This window comes from Thermobia domestica, chromosome 13 (genome assembly GCF_964235325.1).
Source record: "Thermobia domestica chromosome 13, izTheDome1.hap1.1, whole genome shotgun sequence".
Classification (NCBI taxonomy): domain Eukaryota; kingdom Metazoa; phylum Arthropoda; class Insecta; order Zygentoma; family Lepismatidae; genus Thermobia; species Thermobia domestica.
In genome coordinates this window covers 63,009,850-63,031,613 of record NC_137466.1, presented here as the reverse complement: position 1 = coordinate 63,031,613, position 21,764 = coordinate 63,009,850, and the positions used below count along the sequence as shown (strand labels likewise).

General features: G+C 38.0%; 1 protein-coding gene across 1 annotated transcript in view; it reads right to left on the bottom strand.

The window, feature by feature from the left end:
- Positions 1-292: 292 nt before the first annotated feature.
- ergic53 (lectin, mannose binding protein ergic53) overlaps positions 293-21,764 on the bottom strand; it is a 63,360-nt gene continuing 41,888 nt past the window's right edge. The window contains exons 8-11 of the mRNA XM_081735805.1: positions 21,134-21,357; positions 19,184-19,307; positions 9,932-10,219; positions 293-981 (exon numbers count right to left, since the gene is read on the bottom strand). Of these exons, the coding sequence (XP_081591931.1) occupies positions 945-981; positions 9,932-10,219; positions 19,184-19,307; positions 21,134-21,357 (673 nt within the window). The 3' untranslated portion in view covers positions 293-944. The remainder of the gene's footprint in view (positions 982-9,931; positions 10,220-19,183; positions 19,308-21,133; positions 21,358-21,764) is intronic.

The following is a 21,764-nucleotide window of genomic DNA, read 5'->3' as shown; positions in this document are numbered from 1 at the left end:
TAATTAAGTTTTCACGATAGCTAATCTTATTTCTTCAAAATACACAACGAAATTATGGTTCAAGATGATAATATCAATAACAATCATGCTCACTTGGCATTCATTTCCATTTACACAATATTAGACTACTTACAGGATACTTTTATATTGAAATATACACAGTATTATGATATTTCACGAAAAAACAGGGTTTTAAATTGTTCTGCACATGGCTGTCATTCATATCTCCGCTTATATGGCAATAATTAAGAACCAATATGTTTCTTTTCTGTTTCAACCGTTTAAAAAAAAAAAAAAAAAAAAAATCTTTCAAATCGTAGAACTTCTCCTCATTGGAAAGACAGTGAAAACACGTCTGGATTATGTAAGTCACGCACAACTTTCCAGTTCTATTCCACAGCGAATAGTACGCCTTGTCAAGTTGGATGGGAATTTTTAGAGGGAAAAAAAATATTCCCATGTCAAATATGATGTCCATTAAGTCAAAAAAAAATCTTCCGCACCCAACATATTTCACCAATAGAAATAGTACCTGAAGCCCAAAAGACCATAACAACGAAGTTTTAAAATGTCATTCAGTACAGCACCCTACACCAACTACACTCAAAACGTTTTCTCTTGGAGCAGTCTCTTCACAAACACACACATTATACAGAATAATAATAACTCAAGTGCTTGAATCAGCATTCACAAAGACATTCACCCCACATAAACTCGTTTAACAACTATCAACAATAAAAAAAAAAGTCACATTTGGAGTTAACAAAAAAAAAAAAAAAAAAGACACGTATGACATACAGAGCCATGCCAATCGTGTTCCTCGCAAACAACTGCAGCTTTTAGTTGGTAACAAACGAACGACTCTTCTGTCTTCCTCTTCTTCACCCAATTCGTTCTACGGAATGTACACTCAATTCCAAGGAATGGTTAAAATGACCTGACGCTCAATAGAATTTCTTGGCTTGTGCTTCCTTATTGTCCCTGGAAAAAATAAAGTGAATATGAAGTGAAACAAAATCGAAAGCTTGGCTTCGATTGTGGCGAAGTAACAACTTAATTTGTATGTACAAGGTGAGACAATTACGGAATTCATCTTAATTAAAATACTAATAATTGTAGTGTGGTGTTGGTGATGATGATATTTACACATACTTGGTAGCATGAGGTTTTCATTTTCACAAAACAAGCTTGATATCCTTTATCCAGAAAACTCTTCGCTACTTTCATCAAATTATGCTGGATACTAGCAGAAAATATTCCTCTTTATAGCGTTGTCTTCGTACCGGAACAAACAGAATTACCATACTGATTAAAATACTATATTATTATTAACGGAAAAATCCACAGATGAAATATATAGCAATCGGCAATGTCACTGAGCTAAACAAAATGATATGGGTAAGTGTGAATCCTCATGCGTAATTTCCGAAATTTATGTAGATCTAAAAATTGATACTGTATGATAACCACGTCACCTATTACAGTTAAACCGGCACTGAACTATTTTTATTATTATTATTATTATTATTATTATTATTATTATTATTATTATTATTATTGACATTAATAATAATACAGTACATAATATGGTTACGGAAGTATAGGCCAAAATTATAATTAATTCAAACTTTTAATTTCTGTTCAGATACAATATTGTCCAGAAATAAGACATATCAATCAGAAGATCACATCAAGCTAAACAAAATATACTTGACACTAAATTCTCATAAGTAGTTTTCAAGGAAATTGAGAAAACCAATTTTTATGGCGCTACATACTACATCATTCGTTGGCAATATTACTTGTTAGAACAGATTGTTTCTTTATGTACTGTATATAAAAGCAGTGGCTAGTGGCATGTAGGATGCCTCCTTTCCCTTGATAACGGCGGCGATGCGCCTGACAAGCTCCACGAGACTTTAGAAGCGTTGGAAAGCCATACTGATCCACGATCGCTGCAAAGCCTTACCATAATCCATAAAGATTGGTTGGAGTAGTGTCCAGGACCGAGGACATGCACATCCACCTCGACAGCAACCCCGTTGTGCTAAATGGGATCGAGATAAGAACTCCTCGAGGGCTAAACAAGCATCTTCACATCCGTGGAGTCATCATCAAACCAGTCAGTCGGAAGTTGGGAGCGTTGGGCTGGAGCATTGTCTTGCTGTACATACAGGTCTCCTCCAGACTGCTAGCGGCAAACAAAGAGATGAACATAACCCGAAAGCAGGTTCCTGTATCGTTCACCGGTGAGGTAAGTTGTCATATGTACCAGGGGCACAATTTCATCCCACGTGAACAGTCCCCATACGAGAATACCATCACCACACGCCTGAACTGTACCCTGCTGGCAAGGAAGATCCATTGCCTCATGTGGCTGACGAAGTACTCGTACTCGGCCATCGGCGTGTACTAACTGATACTTCGATTCATCTGTCCAGGAGACCTTTTTTCATGTTTTGAGGGTTTAATGGTAGTGTTTCTTTGCCCATGTTAGTCGTTCTGCCTTGTGGCGAGTGTTGGTAGAGGTACCCACAGGGGACGCTTGTTCTGCACCCATGGCGAGATGGTTTTGGATGGTATGGCTGCCAAGACTGAATTGACCAGTGATTGTTGCGCTGTGGCTCGTCCATCCATTCTTTCTATTCCCAGCTAGCCGACGGCAAACCCCCGTCATCAACGTGTCGTACACCACACGACAATTGAACCTGCTGGCGGTTTTGCCTAAATCCACGAATTCACGGTACACTCTTGATATGGTGGTCTTTAAAAACCTCAGCACCTGCATGACTTTAGATATGAATTGACCCATTGTCTGGCCTCAATAAAACGGGCTCTGACGTCCTTGTTGTTACATACTACAGTGTACGTCCTCCTATTACATTCACCGAGCCGAGCACAGCTCCATTTCCCCAGAACGGTAACTATCTCTAAGTCAATTGCCCCCGAGTGTATATAAAATACATTGCTAACCAATAGATTGTTTACTGTGTCCTCTTCTAACAGTGACACAGATTATCCTAACAGTGACTCTCATACTACTGTACCTACAATCACAAATTTTAATTTGACTCAATAATTTTCAGTTCATCATAAAATGGCATCTACAGATATGTTTTACACAAGTTACAAGGCAACCATTTAGTTATATAAATGCTTCAAACAAGAACGAAGATATTTTAAAACATTTTCTTTGTCAAGATTTGGTGATTACCGAGATCTTAATCTGTCTCCAACCGGACCTGGCAATTAAAACCAGAAGAAAAACTATTTTATTACAACCATAACAAATTTTACACACGTTAAAACTAACTACTTGCTCATCATTTTAATTCGTTAGCAGTCAATAAGTAAAGTAAAGTATTAGTTGTAAATATTTTGTATATGTATGTAATTTTCTTAAATTTTTCACGTACGTTCAACAATAAATATGAGACTAACTCCAGGAAATTTATATCTGATCCCAGACATTGATGCCAAGTAGTTGTTCAATAAGACAAGTAAGGTGCGTGAACTTGGCCCCCCGACCTGGAGCACAAACGATGAGATTAGTGTCATTGGTTAGTGCTTCGTTTGTGCACGAAACCCCATCATTTGTTCTTTATTAGTTCCGGATATAAAAGCGAAAAACAGGTAGGGGGACCAAGTTCACGCTGCCCCCCCTTGACTTCAAGCACAAACGATAAAATAGTGTCATTTGTTAGTGCATCGTTTGTGAATGAGACCCCATAGTTTGTGCTTTATTAGTTCCAGAGATATAACAGAAAAACTGGTAGGGGGTCAAGTTCAAGCTGCCCCCCCGACTTCAAGCACAAATGATGAATGTAGTGTCATTCGTTAGTGCATCGTTCGTACTCGTTTGTGCACGAGACCCCATCGTTTGTGCGTTATTAGTTCCGGAGATTTGAACGAAAAACTGGTAGGGAACCAGCATGAACTTGGCCCCCCGACCTCAAGTAAAAACGACGAAACTAGTATAATTCATTCGTTAGTGCATCAAACCCCATCGTTTGTCCTTCAATAGTTCCTGACTTAAGCCAAAAACTTAAAACAGACTTGGAACTGGGATACAATTGTTTGCATTTTCTTTTGAAATAAAATGTTTGCATTCCTCCCACGTGTGAAGCACAAACGATGGGACTAGCGCCATTGGTTAGTGTATCGTTCCTACTTGTTTCTGCACAAAACCCCATCGTTTGTTCGTAATTAGTTCCGGAGATTTGAGCGAAAAACTGGTAGCGAGCCAGCGTGAACTTGGCACCCCTACCAGTTTCTCGGTTACATCTCCGGAATTAATAAAGCACAAACGATGGGGTTTAGTGCACAAACGAGCACAAACGAAGAACTAACGAATGACTATATTTACGTAGTTTTTACTTGAGATTGGGCGGACAAGATCACATTGGCCTCCTACCGAATTTTCGCTCATAACTCTGACACTAATAACGCACGAACTATGGTGCTTTGTTCACAAATGAGCACAAACAATGAATTAATCAATAACACTAATCACATCGGTGGGCTTCATATGCAGGACAAACGCAAGCATTTTATTCGTAAAAAACAGCGATAATTTGTATCCAATTACCAACACTGTTTTACTTTTCGGCTTGTCGAGAACTATTGAAGCACAAACGATTGGGTTTCGAGCAGAAAATGGCACAAGCGATGTGCTAACGAACGGCACTACATTCATTATTTGTGCTTGAAGTCGGGGGGCCAACGTGAACTTGCCCCCACCAACTACCACCAGCTTTTCCTTTATATCTCCGGAACAAATTAAGCACAAACGATGGCGTTTCGTGCACAAACGATGCACTAACGAATAACTATATTTTCCTCGTTTTTACTTGAGGTCGGGCGGACAATTTGACGTTGGCCTCCTACCAATTTTTTGCTCATAATTGAAACTAATAATGATCACACGATGTGGTTTCTTGCACAAATGAGTACAAACGATGCACTAACCAATGCATTTTATTCGATGCACTGAAGAATGGTTTCTTGCACAATCGAGCACAAAGGATGCACTAAAGAATGACACTAGTTTCGTCGTTTTTACATGAGGTCGGAGGGCCAAGTTCACGCTGCCCCCGTACGTTTTTCGCCCAAATCTCCGGAACGATGCACTAACGAATTACACTATTTTCATCGTTTGTGCTTGTAGTCGGGGGGGGGGGGGGCAGCGTGAACTTGGCTCCCTATCAGTTTTTCGCTTATATCTCCGGAACTAATAAAGCACAAACGATGGGGTTTCGTGCACAAACGAAGCACTAACCAATGACACTAATCTCATCGTTTGTGCTCCAGGTCGAGGGGCCAAGTTTACGCACCTAGAGAAGTACGTTGTTTCTTAAGAGGAGCTACACTGCAGGTAACATCGAAGAATGAAGTGTTGGGACAGAAAGTCCTATGTAACCTGGAATGTTTTGTATATATTGATCATATCTAAGTTGGTTTTGAATAGTAATAATATGTTATTGGTATATGCACTTTTTGTTTTATCTATGCCTGTGGTGTAAGAAGTTTATGCTGTATGTCTAAATGTACATATTTGTCTTCAAGTATACCAGTATCTGTTGGGAACTCTAAGTTCTATTAAAATATGCAACGAATATCTCGGTCAATCCATACGAAGTGGTCCAGAGGTGGTTGCTCGACCATCTCCGAAAATTATAAAAATTTGAGTGTGATGAACCTTGTGTATGAGAAGGTCAATAACATCATTCATGTGGTCGTATGTGCAAGTGTTCATAAATGGCGGCAATCTTTGTTGTTGATGGAGTGCCAATTTTTGCATCTGCAAGCGTTTACGAAAATTACAGTTGCTCAGGACGTACGAATCAGACGAACACCGAACAAAAACGAATGTTTACAGGAGAGACTGAGGTACACGAAGAATATAAACTTTTGCGTCTAAATAAATATGCAAGGTTGCAAACCAATACATGAAATCACCAGAAAAACTATTGAAAATTACACTTTTAAATGGGCTGTATTTTGGAATGGCATAAAGAAGGGGGGGGGGGGGTCATAAGTTTTGTGCTAAATACTATTGCATGTAAAGAGCCTGCAGAAATATCCACGGCTATGATACTACTGGCACCATAGATTTATGGGAGTCCGGAAGTTGAAGTTGGTGATTTTGATGTCATTTTTGGAGCGTAATATCTCAGAAGGGCAAAGTGCTAAAAAATTGCTGCTTATGCCACAAAGCAATTATGTATGTAAATAAACTATTGGAAAATAATCATGACTGATATTATATGGAAAAAAATGAGGACATGGTAAAAAAGCGAAGAAAGCACGTGCGTGACGATGGTTGAAGCCAAGAAAAAATAAATGTTTGGGCATCTTTCATGCTAGATCTCAAAAACTATCCATGGTGCAGCTTTTGTTTGTGTTCAGTTGTGTAAAAGCATGCGAGTGGCGTTTGTTTCATCTTTCTAGCTCCATGATCATTGCCACGTCTATAGGGTAAGGGGTTAGCTCCTCCTTGTTCCCACGACACACATCGTCGAACTGGACCGCGGTATTAAGACATATAATGTATCAGAAAAGTATCATTGACATCTAATCATAATTACGGAAGTTAATATGTTCACAAAGTTGCGTTATATACGATAGACTAATCTTTGGCTAGCTGGGGACTCCGCCCCAGACCCCCGCGTTTGCTCGGCCTCGAACCTCTAAAATCTACAATTCTACCAAATTGCAAGTTTCTTTCCGTATTTCAACTATCTAAAAGATAAGATTTTGTATCACAAGGTAGTACCTATTTAAATAACTCGCGAATTACCTTATCCCTCCAATAGATACCTTAAAAACTAAAAATATTTACTTTTGGCAATTTTCCTGTTGGTTAGTCCCGGAAGTCTACAATCATACTAAATTTCATCATTCTAATCCGGCCGTAAGTGCCTACACATTTTGGAGTGTAGAAGATATCCCATATAAATAACATTGGGAAGACTTTTCAGTTCCCCATTAAACCTCTCTACAGTTGAACTTTTATTATTATTATTATTATTATTATTATTATTATTGGTGATTTACTTAAGAAACGCTAACGGAAACATACAAGCATATCGAATTTCTAGTTCTTATTCCAATTCCAAATACGTAAAATATAAGATTTTAAGTCCAAAAAAGGGCTCATTTAAATAACATAGAGAACTTCTTCATCTCCCTTAGACCCCCTAAAAGTTAAAAATATTAACTTCTGGAAATTTTCATGTGGGTTAGTACTTGAAAGCTACAATCATGCTAAATTTCAAATTTCCATGTCAACCGGAAGTACTCCTTTCTTTTGTCAGTTCATGCAGTTTTATATATAGTTAGGATAGATATAACGCAAACTTTTGAACATATTAAATTCCGTAACTGAGATTGGATTTCAATGTCACTTTGCTGAAACATTCAGTGCCTTCATACTGCGGTCCAGTTCGACGATGGGTGTCGTGGGTGCAAGGGGGAGATAACCCCTTACCATATAGACGGGGCAATGATCATGGAGATAGAAAGATGGAACTAACACCACTCGCAAGCTTTTGCACAACTGAACACAAACTAAAGCGGTCCTAATTGCTGCACCATGCATAGTTTTTGAGATATAGCATGAAACATAATCCAAACATTTAAATTTTTCCGAGCTACGACCATCGGCATGCACATGCTTTCTTCGCGTTTTCACCATATCCTCATTTTTTTCTCCGTGTAATATCAGTCATGATTTTTCTGCAATAGTTTATTCACATACATAGTTACTTTGTGGCATAAGCAGCAATTTTTAGCACTTTGCCCTTCTGAGATATTACGCCCCAAAAATGACATCAAAATCACAAATTTCAACTTTCGGACCCCCAAAAATCTATGGTACCAGTAGTATCATAGCCGTGGATATTTCTACAGACTCTTTACATACAATAATATTCAGCACAAAACTTATGAACTGCCCCCCCCCCCTTCATGCCATTCCAAAATACAGCCCATTTAAAAGTGTAATTTTCAGTAATTTTTTCTGGTGATTTCATGTATTGGTTTGCAACCTTGCATATTTATTTAGACGCAAAAGTTTATATTCTTCGTGTACCTCAGTCTCTCCTGTAAACATTCGTTTTTGTTTGGCGTTCGTCTGATTCGTACGTTCTGAACAACTGTAATTTTCGTAAACGCTTGCAAATGCAAAAATTGGCACTCCATCGACAACAAAGATGGCCGCCATTTATAAACACCTGCACATACGAAAACGTGAATGATGTTATTGACCTTCTCATGCACATGGTTTGTCAAACTCAAATTTTTATAATTTTCGGAGATGGTCGAGCAACTATTTTCAGCATTTTTGGAACACTTCAGATGGATTGACTGACTCATCTACAATTTTGGTACCGGTAATAAGTTATAGGTTTTACTATGGTATACAGATTTGTCTTATTTATATGTGAAGATTTCTATCTGAATAAAGGAGAGAGAGGCTTGCTTTCGGTTTATTATATCCCTAATTAACGATTTTATGAATATTTTATAGAATGTATGGAAAATACACACAACACAATAAATATGAAAAAAATAGCTACAACACAAACATTAAATTAACCCATGTAACAAAAAAAAAGTTTATCAAGAATTTTAAATTCAACTTTATCTAGCCTAGCACTACGGAAAAGCAAAATTCTTTTATATGAAGTGAATCAATAAGCTCATGAATGATCCAACTCTCTTGACAAAAACACAAAGAACTGTGGAAACAACACAGGAATAACTTCTGTGACGGAATTTAAGCTAAAGTTCTCAATCTTATCTAGCTGTTTCAAATTTTTAACAAAGATTCGTAATATCCTGATCTTTACTTCTTTCTGTGTCAGTTGGTTTATGAATTACCACTTACTGATGTACTCATCATTATGCACTTATAATAAAAGCAAACCATCCTGCTTACTGCTGTTTGACACTAAAAAGAGGTTCAATATAGTTTATCATGAGAATCTATTGTATGGACTCCACAACTTCCTCCAGAGTATGTCAGACATTTTAATTTCATAACGAACAGAATAACTGATGTTCAAATTAGTGATACTCTGTCTCACTCTTATCTACAACTTAGGAGCAAGGAGATTACACAAAACTTCAAGGTTCTACGTCTAATAGTTTCGAAGATCAAATCTAATACCTGAAACCTTTTGTAGCCTCCAACCGCTATCACAATACCTCTACTAAGGTTTGACATTTTTATAATGTCTAAGCACTTAATTAACAACAATAATAAAAAATTTATAGAAAAAATTAAAATTTGAAAAATCTGTACCACATATATTTATAAACACTTTTCATTTTCACTATTTATAAATATATTTTCATCTCACTCAAACTATCCACATATTTATACTTACTCAATTTTATTGCACCTGTGAAAGAAAGGGCGTATCCCTTACTAGCTGAAGTTGAAAAAGTTCACACACATACAAAAAAAAAACATACTAATCAAATCAACAAATTAATCTCTGAAAGCAAATGCATCCAATCCTATTACAAAATAATACAGTAGAGCGTCGATTATCCGAACGTCGGTCAACCGAACGACCGCTTAACCGAACTGTGTACTCGCTTGCACCTGTTACTCTCCCACCCTACCGTCCATCATCCCCCTCACTCCCAAACCAAGTTTCCCACAGTAGTCGCCGCACTGAGCCACCGCTGGCGGAACATTGCTTCTAATGGGGCCTTCATAAGGCGCTGCTGACCGGCCAAGCCGCCAGTCGCTGTGTTTCAACAATCAGCATACTTCTGTCGGTTTGGCACTGGCTGTAGAAGTACAGTACAGTACAGTACAGTTCGATTATCCAAACAAACCAGTTTTCCGAACACCCATGTCCCCCAATTACTTCGGATAATCGACGCTCTACTGTAATAAGTTTTGCAATATACTCACTTGTATATCGTATAGCCCAACATAATAACCAACTGGATGACACCAAATACTATGAAAACTGTAGTGGAGAGGCAGGACTGCTGAGGAGGGCAACCAGCCTGTCCTGCAGCACCAGCTAGCCTCTGAGATGCCGCCGCTACATCTCTCTTGACGGTATTTAGCCCATCTTTCATCTCATTGATCAGCTGCTGCACATCGTAACCCACATTCTGAACATGGGCAGTTGGTTGCTTTGCCTGATTCTGAAGAATACTGTTTGATTTTTGATGAATTTCTGATACATATGCTCTGCAAAACAGAAAATGTTGCATTAAATTTTATGAATCCCTGCAGTTTAGTGTAAACATTGTTTTTACAATAGCAAATCATTCCATCTCATACCTTGTATTGCAATATTCGTACTCAAGTTTATGTCAACTATGCAAAGTATATTTTTTCTTTGTCCTCGTGTTATATGACTATACAAGTACGTTGCAGTTCTTTAAAAGGTGAATGAACTGGTCCGCAAACCTCCAGATCCATTAATTTCCCATGAAATTTGATTTGAATACGGCGCTGCTCAAAACTATAAATTATTTTGACGAAAATTGTTATTCACAAGGAAATTCTGCACTCCTGTTTCTTTAATATTTTTATTAGTTTTTAGTTCCACTGTTAGTTCCACTGTAACCCGAATTCAATATCTTTTCAGTTCATAAAATACTAACCCATTTACATAGGTATGTAGTTGTATCGACATGATCTGTACCATTTTTTTATATTATTTTGTGAATCCTATTAATAAATATGATCAGGTGATTTCTGCTGGAGACAAACAGTGGTAGTTTTCAAGTAATACTATATTGCACTAAAAATTTCGATCCTACTCTTAGTTACCTTTTATAGCTAGTGTCTGATTTAAGACGTACACACAATAACAATTTATTGTTTATCTTTTAACAGAAGGCAATGAAGAAAACAAAATACTCGTAGTACTTAAGATTACCCTTACTGTTTTAGGTTAATAATTATCATAATAGTAATATAATAACTTATTCTTCTTTACAATGAATACAGAATGGACGATTGTAGTTATTGTTACAACCCGAGTTTCTAAACTCAGTATAAGATTATGAAATAGAGTTCTTCACAGTAAAAAATGAAAAAAAAACTTTATTTCACAGACAGTACTGCTGTTAAGCTCAATCCAAAACTGTACTTATGCTACATTCCTTACTTTAAAACAAACACTCACACACACACTCTCTCTTAATTTAACACACTGTGTAGGCAGAGTACATTTTTTTTTTTTCTAGGAAGACTAGAGAAAAGAAATATCTCGAAAACCTGATTTGTATTCCTGCAAAATAGTGGGTATTTTTTTCTATTCACTAATGAAGATAACTTGTTACGCTATTTAAAAAAAAAATAAAAATTATATACTTTCTTAAGTATTTTGGGAAACACACAGAACCAGCTCGTGAAATTCATTACATTAATATAAATTATAGTAAAGAAAGTAACTATTTTACAATGCAAAACATTTAAGTTCACGTAATCTCACGGCTGCAGTGCTTGCTTTTGGTAGCGTGTTTACAAATTCAAACCTGCTTAAATACCGTACAGTGGACTCACGTGAACAAATCGCTTCAAGAAAAAGTTTTGTGAACAATTTTTGCCTCGGCTCACGAATAGTATTTCGGAGTACAAATGCATGTATGCGCGCAAACACACACACATATACACACGTGTCTATACCCACAATCCCAGGCATTCAGAAGCGATATCTTCAAAAAACTTTACGTTTTGTTCTTTATATACTTTATGTGTTATTTTGGCTTTCTGCGCCATTCATCTGCCAGCAACTAAGTAGTTTGACGTTTTTGACATTCCATTTCGAGAAGCGCTCAGAGAGAGGAAACAAGGCAACTTACGCGCCGGAAAGACGATGAGAGGTTACTGTCACTATTGCCCTGTGCAATTGTATAAAAAGTAATGTAAAAATGTATTGAAGATATCATCATTAAAGTGCTTCCAAGGCAGACCCTTGGGCATCGACACACTTCTGCCAACGAGTTTTCCATGCTTGGAAGGCGCCTTGGAAGTTCTTTCTGGTATGCCCTTCAAGCAGCGCGTTGAAGCCGCTTTGATCTTTGCTACGGTTCCATGTCGGTGGCCTTTGACGGCTGTCTGTACTCGGGAGAACGGGAAAAAAATCTGCCGGGACAAGATCGAGACTGTAGGGAAATTGATGAAACGTTGCGATGCCATTCCAAGCCAGGTAATCTGGCCATGAAGCAGGTGCAGCTTTGTGCATTGCCATGATATAGCTTCCAATTGGCGGCAATATCTGGCCTCACTCGGCTGGCCTTTCCCTTCAATCTTTTCAGCACTTTCATGTAGGAAGCACCCGTAACAGACTGCCCCTCAGGTACAAATTCGTTGTGGACACAAAGAAGACAATGAGCATGGCCTCGGCCTTTGAATTGCTGATTCAAGTTTATATATATATATATATATATATATATATATATATATATATATATATATATATATATATATATATATATATATATATATATTGTTCAGAAACTCAATGTCTGTCTGAACGCGCTGCAAAAGATCGCAAACAAGCACACAGTTTTGCCTTTTGCCATCTGCCAAAACTTTAGGGCCGATCCTGGCACAGCCATTTCATCAAGTCCTACGCGGTCTGCGATCATTCGAATAGTTAACTGCCGGTCTGAGTTCAACACATCGTGCACACGTTGCACATTGGCTTCGGTTCTGCTCGTAGATGGGCGTGCGGGGGTTCGTCTTTCACACTCTTTGAAGCACTTGTGCAATCTTAAAATAGCAGCTTTTAACAGGTTTCTGAACACTTACTGGATCATGGCCAACGTCTCCATAGCCGATCTTCCGAGTCTCTCACAGAATTTAATGGCGTAGCGCTGTTCAATAGAACGTTGAATTTTTAAGCTTGAATCGAATCTATAGGGGAATCTATAAGGAACCGAATCTTAAACCACGATACGAACCTTAAAACACGAATCTCGTAAACGACTGACGTTAGGTGCGTTTTGAAGCCTACTTCCCTCTCCGTCGAACCTGCCGCCAAGCATTGATTCCAGAAGTTCAGGTCGAGAGAAATAAGCCTTTCTGATAAACCTCGTAGTGGGAATCACAGGTGTTGGGTGACGAGGCACTGAACGCAGCCGAAGAGGAGGTGGAGGGCAGCTAACTTGTGGTGAATTTGCCGAACGCTCGCAGGTCTTTAAGGAAGGTGCACCGAATAAGGAAGGTGTACATCAGCAGGTGGGTATCCCACACAAAATAGCAAGTGATAGCTTATTGTTGCTGTCTCGGCACCGTAATACACCAATATTTGGTCAAGTGCTCATGAGTGACGAAAAGTGGGTCCATTACAATACTCCCAAGTACCAGACATCGGTAGTTATCACGTGACTCTGTACCCCATACCTCCAGGCCACACTATCACACTGGACCTGTAACTAGGGTGTATCGAATTTCCACTTCTTTTTGAATCAGTTTATCCTTCGTGATAGTTTCTTTGCGAAACGGGCTCCATGTAACATACAAAGAATCGCAGGTCGATTGATTAATTCCTTCAGGTGGTACCAACAGCCTGAACTCTCAAAACTTTGTTAAAATATACACTTTCTGGAAGAAAATGTAATGTATTGACTTTTATGAGATCAGATTACCCTTAGTAGTGCTTTTTGTTAGAAAAGTCTATATTTTACGAGAACAAAAATCCCAGCTTGAATGGTCAGGTCATTCAAGCGCTACTAGCAGACCAAAATTTGGGCAAAAATGCCCAAAACCTTATTTTTTCATTATTTTGTAAAATTAAGTTCCAATGTTTCTTTTCTTGTGAACGATTAATTAGTTAACAAACATAACTTTTGCATTTACAGCTCTTCGTTTATTTCCAAACATTGGCGAGGAACTCACTATGGGAAGGGGAAGGGAGGTGACTGAAGTTTGAGTTCCGCCAACCTGTACATACTAATGTCTGTGTTAGTGCAGACTTACATCGTTACTCTTTTACTACTACTTAGTGTATGAATGTGTATGTTAATCATTTGCATGTTCTCTCTCGATTATAGTGTTGTTAGGATAAATCTGTGTCGCGCCTCTCGCCTACATACTGCTCATGCCGCCTCTGTTGCCAACTTCATCATTCTTTCTACAGCACGAGTGTGACAGGGTAAGGATGTAATAGATTCATCATCCATGAAGCTGTCTTCACATTTTTTTTGAGTTTTCTCAAGCTCCAGTGTTTTAGTGATGGATCCGTTACCACGTATGTTAATCAATTAATCATAATCATATCAGCATAGTTTGTGTCGCTTCTAAGTTGATTTCAGGAACGACAAATTCTTGTATTGGTTCACGATCATCAGGTGGGGTCGTCTCTCTTGCTTTTAAGACTCAATTCCAGCCTAGCTACCGTGCTTTAGCATCTTGGAACAGTCAACATTGACCGAAGTGGGTTAGAGTGATGCCCGTACAACGCATTTCTCCGGGTCAATGGGTCAAATTTTCTTGTATTTTGCTACCATATGGCAAGAAGTGGTGTTGAGTTGCTACAAATGACCATCTTCTGGACACGACGATTACGGATCACAGTGAACCAGAGGGCGCGTAGTAGACTTCATAATGTACTAGATGATTGCTTTAAGTTCATCCGGTGGTTCTGCTGTTTCTACGTACAAACGCAGGAGCCTATTTGCTATAGTTAGCCATAGGGTCGGATTAAGGTGGGGACTTAGGGGGCCTATAGCTCCGGGTCTCCAGGTGGACAGAGGCCTTCACTCTGATCAAAATCTTAACTGGCTATCTAAAAAGAATCATGAAGATACAACCATCATCATAAATTAAAATATGACCAAAAATATGAAACCTATTCCCTTAACTTCCCTACTATGCTTTCACAGAAATATTAGGTGAAGTCAGCAGGGGCCACATATTTTTTCTACCCCCGGGCCTCCAGATGGATTAATCCAGTTCTGGTTAGCCACCTGGCTTGATGAATTTTACCAGGGTTTCTGTCAGCTAACCCAACAGGGCATTTTCCTGCAGAAACTGCTTGACAGATACTGACAGAAAACTTTTGATCCGTATTCAATGAATCCTCGGTAAAATTGAGATCCCAGTATGTTGGAATGGACTGGAAACTCTGGAGTGGCAACTCTTCGCAGGTTGGAAGTGCTGATCCGATTGATCTTCTAAACATATTTGGCTCAGTAGTCTTGCTATTTATGGATTCAATTAAATGTCGAAATGCGAGTTCGTTCATATCTACCAGCACAGACAATTGTCTGACGAGGTTTGTTCAAGAGGTTTTCAAAATGCGTCATTCTTTTAACTCAGAAGCGATAAACTATGTTGATATGATTAACAGGTCAACATGCTCGGTGACAGAAACACCACTGACAAAACACTTCAGCTTGACGAAGCTTGAAAGAAAATGTGAACATCACAGTTGGATGGTTTACACCAAGGTAATTTAAACCATGGTTTAAAACAGCTAGTTTTTTCACACACACACACACACAAAAAAAAAAGTTTAAACAAAAACAAAACAAACAAACAAACAAAAAACGAAAACTGCTTTAAATCGTGTGAACTTCAAGGTGTCGTTTTCACATATCAAACCATCTGCATTAGTTATCTTCTTTTCACCTTTTAATCAAGGTGTCCCATGTTTAATTCTTGATCACCACAACCCTTCTTTCAAGTGTAAACCAAGTAGTGGTTTGGATGTCACTTTAAGCGAAAGTCTTCTCCTTAGTAACTTAAGTATTACATAAGGATGTTAAGTGTAATCATACGAAACGAAACTATCTGCTTGCTTGAATGCTTGCTGTTTTATAAAGAAGCCAAGGTTGTTTAAATATATTGATAGAAATTGGCAAAATTTATCAACTGCCTACGTAGCTTCCAACATTAGCTTGGATTCGACTTCGTTATAATTTTATTGAATAATGCAGGGGATGGACAAAAAAAAAAAAAAAAAAAAAAAAAAAAAATACAAGACACGTAAGTTTGGCCCTCCACTGTACAACACGTGTTGCCGATCGTTTTTTGTTTTCTGTGTGTCATGTGGACCTCTCTCTTCCGTCAGCAGTAACCAGTTCACCTGTGTGTGTCGTGGTGTGAAAGTGGTGCGGTAAAATGGGCGATCTGACAGACTTCCAAAGAGGCATGATCGTTGGTGCCCGTCTGGTTGGAGCTTCAGTGGCAACAGTGGCGAACATTGTGGGGGTATCGAAAGGCACTCTGTCCAATGTCACGAGGACATACACAATTCATGGGTAAACGACGTCTGCAAAGCAAAGCAGTGGTCGAAAGACAATCCTGTCAGACAGGGACCGGAGGGCATTAAAACGGATTGTAGCAGCTAAAAAGAAGACCACTGTAATGAAAATTACGTCTGAACTCAATTCCGGCCTACAGAACCCGGTTACAGGTCCCGGCGACGGGACCTTCATAAAATGAAAATTCATGGCAGGGCCGCTATCGCCAAACCCCTGGTCACAGCAATAAATGCGAAGAGGCGCATTCAGTGGTGTAAGGACTACAAGGCGTGGACTCATGAGCAGTAATGTGGTCCGATGAATCGACCTTCACCTTGTTTCCAACAACCGGTCGTGTTTACGTATGGAGAATACCGTCGCAGGCTATGATACAGACTGTGTGCTCCCAACTGTAAAGCATGGTGGTGGTTCTGTTACAGTATGGGCAGTGATATTGTGGTTTTCTGCAGGTCCCATCATAGCCCTGCATGGAATGATGAATGCTAAGGCGTATGAGGCCATTTTGGGGGAACAGGTTCTACTCATGGCCCAAATATTGTTCTCTGATGGTGACGGCATCTACCAAGATGATTTGGCACCTTGTCACGCTACAAAAACGGTAAAATCATGGTTTGAGGAGCATGACCAGGAGCTATCACACCTCCCGTGGATTCCACAATCACCAGATCTGAACATCATTGATCCATTGTGGTCTGAGTTAGAAAGGCGTGTTCGGTCTCATTATCCTCTACCAGCATCCCTTACGGAACTGGAGCATGTTTTGGACGAACATTGGTACAAAATTCCACACACCACAATTTAGGAGCTGTATACGTCCATTCCACGTCGGATCCAAGCTGTTTTGGACGCAAAAGGAGGCCCCACACCATATTATGTATGATTTTCACACTTTTGCAAACCTTTTAGATTTTTTTTGTCCAACCCCTGTATCTACATACTAAATTTGTAATTTAATACCTCAGTTTTAGCGTTGACCTTACGCTGACCTATGATACGTTGACCTTAAAATTTTACATGCAAATACATTTAAAGAAATTTTACATGCAAATACATTTAAAGTAATAACAGGATTTTCCCAATGGCTAAGGCGGGAGTTTCCCGATTTATATATAATTCTGTATAATGGTGCAACTGTTTATCTTTTTGTCCTTCTAAAATGACTCTTGACAATTACATTAAAAGGTATGTAAAGATCAGTACAACGTATATTTATCAAAAGTCCTTCGTGAGTGAGTCGGAAGACTTATCGCATTTGTGGCCAATTAGTCCTGGTTTCGTATCCAAATGGAGAACAATTTCTCTCGGATGTGAGCCGAGAAGTGTTTGGATTCCGCTTTAAGCTTATCCCTTCCAGCATAATCCTGTTGTTGCATAACATCATCAAGGCGAAACAAAGTTATTTCTGTCCATATGTAATACAAATACGCAGAGCAAATTATTTAAACCAAAACAACCTGGTTTAAACCAAACCAACCGGGTTTAAACAAAACAAAACCTGTTTTTTTCTTTTTTTCAATAAAAACCATGGTTTTTGTCAATCCTGGTGAACATAGGTTCATAGACTGATGAATATATTACATCCTTACTCCTGTCACACTTGTGCTGTACAAAAAATAATGAAACTGGCGGCATCAGTGGTATATAGGCAAAAGGAGCAACATAGATTTATCCTAGCAAGACTATAATCGAGAAAGAATATGCCAGAATTTAATAAAATAATAATAATAATAATAATAATGGCAAAACAGTAAAGGTATGAACCTGCACCACCACATACAACATTAGTATGTATGGATAGATGGTACTCGAATGCAGACATCCCTCCCCTCGTTGTGAGTTCTGAGTTATTATCATAATTAAAGCTTAGAAATAAACGAAGAGGTGAAGATGCAAAAGACTTGTTTCATATCTAATTATACGTTCATAAGAAGCAGAAACACTGAAATTTTATTTTACAAAATTAAACCTTTTGGTTGGAAAAAAATGTTTTGGGCATTTTTGTCTAAATTTCAAGTCACTGCTCTCAACTGAATAACTTGACTGATCAAGTTAATTTTGTCTTTCACGTAAAATATCGACCCTTCTAACAAAACAGTCACTAGCGGTAAGGTTTTTTTCACGTTTTAGGCTGTTGCTGGCACCTGAAGATTATTGACCAATGGATTTACGAATTTTTACACGATATATGGAGGTCAATTCGAAAAAGAAAAAAAAAAGGTAAGCTGATTTTTTTTTACTGTGGAAATTCCTTGCAGCAGCTGCAACGGGTGCAACAACCACTGCTGCAGAAGCTAGCGTTAGTTAATTGCAAGAATGTACTGTACAATGCAATACAACACATGACAAGGACGATCAGAGATACCATTCAGGGACTTCATTGGGAGAAACAGCCATCACCATACTCGGCGAACCTAGCGCCATCAGATTTGATTACACATATTTCATTCCCTGTCTAACCACTTCCGTGGAAAATCCCTGGACAATGCTGTAGACCTGTGGCACTCAACCACGGCCTTCTTTGTGTCCAAGACCCCCGAGTTTTATTTCCAGATTATTGCGTAGCTGCAAGAACGTTGATAAAGGGTACTAGACTGATGGAGATTACTTCGAGATCTAATGTTACATACCATGCACTGTATATATGTATGTCTGCTTCTGACAATCACAAATGGTAAAATCTATTCTGATTACCATATACCATATTTCTGTAGCTGGAAAGGAATATTCAGAATCTCAATAGGGAAAATAATTTCATATTGCGAATGATATTATGTAACTAATTAAGTTCATGACCTGAGAGTCCACTGTATCTCGGGTACAAATTCAAGTAGTGGTTCGATTCCAATTTTTACAGTACTTTCCGTCTTACATGACATAACCTTGCATAAAAACGTAAAATCACTATGACAACCATTCAAACAGGACTTACTTTATATCTCTCGAGGCTTGGACGATTTCTTTCTGATTAGCCAGCACGGCATCTACTTCATGGCGCCGAATAGTGTCTATATATTGTGGTGTAGCCTGTCCACCGCCAGCCGGTGGTGGTGGAACTAAGGAGAAATAAAGAAAATACATAGATAAAATTATGAAAATAATATAACAAACAATGTCATACTTCTTAATTCAAGTGCTTTGTTGTTGTAGGCTATCGGTAAAATTTTCATGAGTGTGGTTAAAATTATTTGAACAATTGAGTTTATATGCGAATTTGCATATCAATTGCAACATTTTTGTGGGTAAATGTAGTGTATTTAGTGGATGTTCGACCTGGTTTTGCATAGCCAATTTTCCATTTTGTTAAGACGCCAAGAGCCTTTATCAATAGATGAAAAGGTGAGTGTGAGTGTGGAGGAAATGTTAGGCGAACAGCAGCTATTGAAGTTATGTACGTGACTACGCAATCTGCTAAAGATAAATGAGTTTAGGTCTTTAAAAAAAATATATATGTGCTGTAGTTTTCGAGGTCCTAACCCTAGCATATCTCAGAAACTTTGTTTTTAGACTATTGTTTGTACAAGCGAATGTTTATGCAATTTTGAGCACAGAAATATATATTTTAAAGTAATTTGGGTTAGGTCAAATTTGCTGAAACTAATGTGTACTTAGATATTTATTCTACAAAATCTAATTGACTATTTATACCTAAGAAATTTTTTAATGAAAGTATGGCTCTAGACTTACTCAAAGTTGCGTAAATCATTAAGTCAGCAAACAAACTTAACAGTTTTTGAGTTTTATGTCCATGAGTACTTTTGATCAGGATGTCATTGCACAGCCTTTGGAGAGGAATTACAGCGTTCTATTTCAATGGATAGCGTACCAAGTCAATTTTTGATTGGATTTATTACAACCAGAGAGTCGTATCTAGGAAATTGCAGGAAAAAAAAAGAAGTTTTTATTTGAAGATTGCTTAGAAATTGAAGGGAAACGAATTATGTATGATGATGATAATCTTAAACAAAGGGAGTCTTAAATACATTACTGATGGCAATTTAAATCTGCTTCCGTGATTAGCTATTTTCAATAATGATTATAACTTATGAATTTCAAACATGGTCAACATAATCAGTTACGAAGCTATGGGAATACAAGACCATTACAAGCTAAGACAAACAACACTTATTTATTTACTAGAAATACAAGTTTCCAGAATAAAAAATGAGAAGATCCAATCATTAATTAAGAATTAGACTTCACAAATATACCCAGAGAACACTGAAAAGTTTAGTGTTACTAAATTTTTCGGGAAAAATCTATTAATTGTAGACTTTTTCTGTTTAGTTTTAACGTCCCACAAATATGCTCCGAGGCTAAGGGAGACAGTGATGATGACAATGAACGAAATGATACACTGAAGAAGGAGAACCCCGAGAAAACTGACTTACACGGTATTTGTTCACCACAAAACCTAGTTGGTGAGTGCTGACTAGCGACCTCACGCACTAGTGGTGAGCGTTCTACCACTGACCCATTACGGCCCCAGGCAAAGAAAATGTACTGTCATATATTCGCCTCAGTTTGCGTCAGTGTGCAGACTGAACATATTTAAATATCGATTTCTTTAGCTATGTATCAAAATTTCTACATCCTTATCCAAGATAAGATTGTAGTACATAAATTGTGTGTAGAATTTAGGTGTTAATTTAATACCCTACATTGATTTTCTATGGTATATAAATGATAAAAGAAATAGTGCAATATTAAAGTATACATACAGTATTGTTCTACTACAAACTTCATTTAGCTTACAATCGAGTCTTAAGTCATTCCGCTATTTAAGTTCATGTCCACTCAAGTTTAATTTTCGAGCCGTACAAGAAATCTTGATACGTATCTATCTCAATTTGGTATAACAAAAGCAATACAGAAAACTTACGTGCTGCCGCTCCACCTGCAGTTTGTACTGATGATAGAAGACTTAACGTTCTTTCTTGGCGTCCAATAACTTCATCTAATTTACGGTTTAAATCTCGTAATGCTTCAAACATCTGGCTCTGTCCAGTAAATATCTGCCTCAACTCACGCTGTTGGTCACTTTCGAACCACTCTTCAAACTCTTTCCCAGTATCTTTCACAGCATCTGGATGCTCTTTCCGATAGCTAGAAAAGAGGGAAATTACAGTTCAAAAGGGAATTTTACAACCGTATTATTCAAAATACTCATTCTAATGCCGAATTCGTAGTCTGAACCTAACTAACTGTTATTACTTAACAAATCAGAAGATGCATAGCTGCAGAACAAAGCCATTCAGATACTTCTTGAAATCGGTCTTCATGTCTGAGGTGTTTAAAGAGGGATGGCAACCCCTCCCTCTGTCCTTTGAAGAATCAAACCAAATAGTTAGTACAAGAGTATTACATCAAGAAGCTTTTCAAATTTACAGGAGCGATTTTGAATCATTTTTTATAAGGATCAATAATTCCTCTTTAAAACTTGATAAATGGATTTAGACAAAACATGGTGTGACGAGTTAAAAAAAAAAAAAAAAAATACCGCATAAAATAAA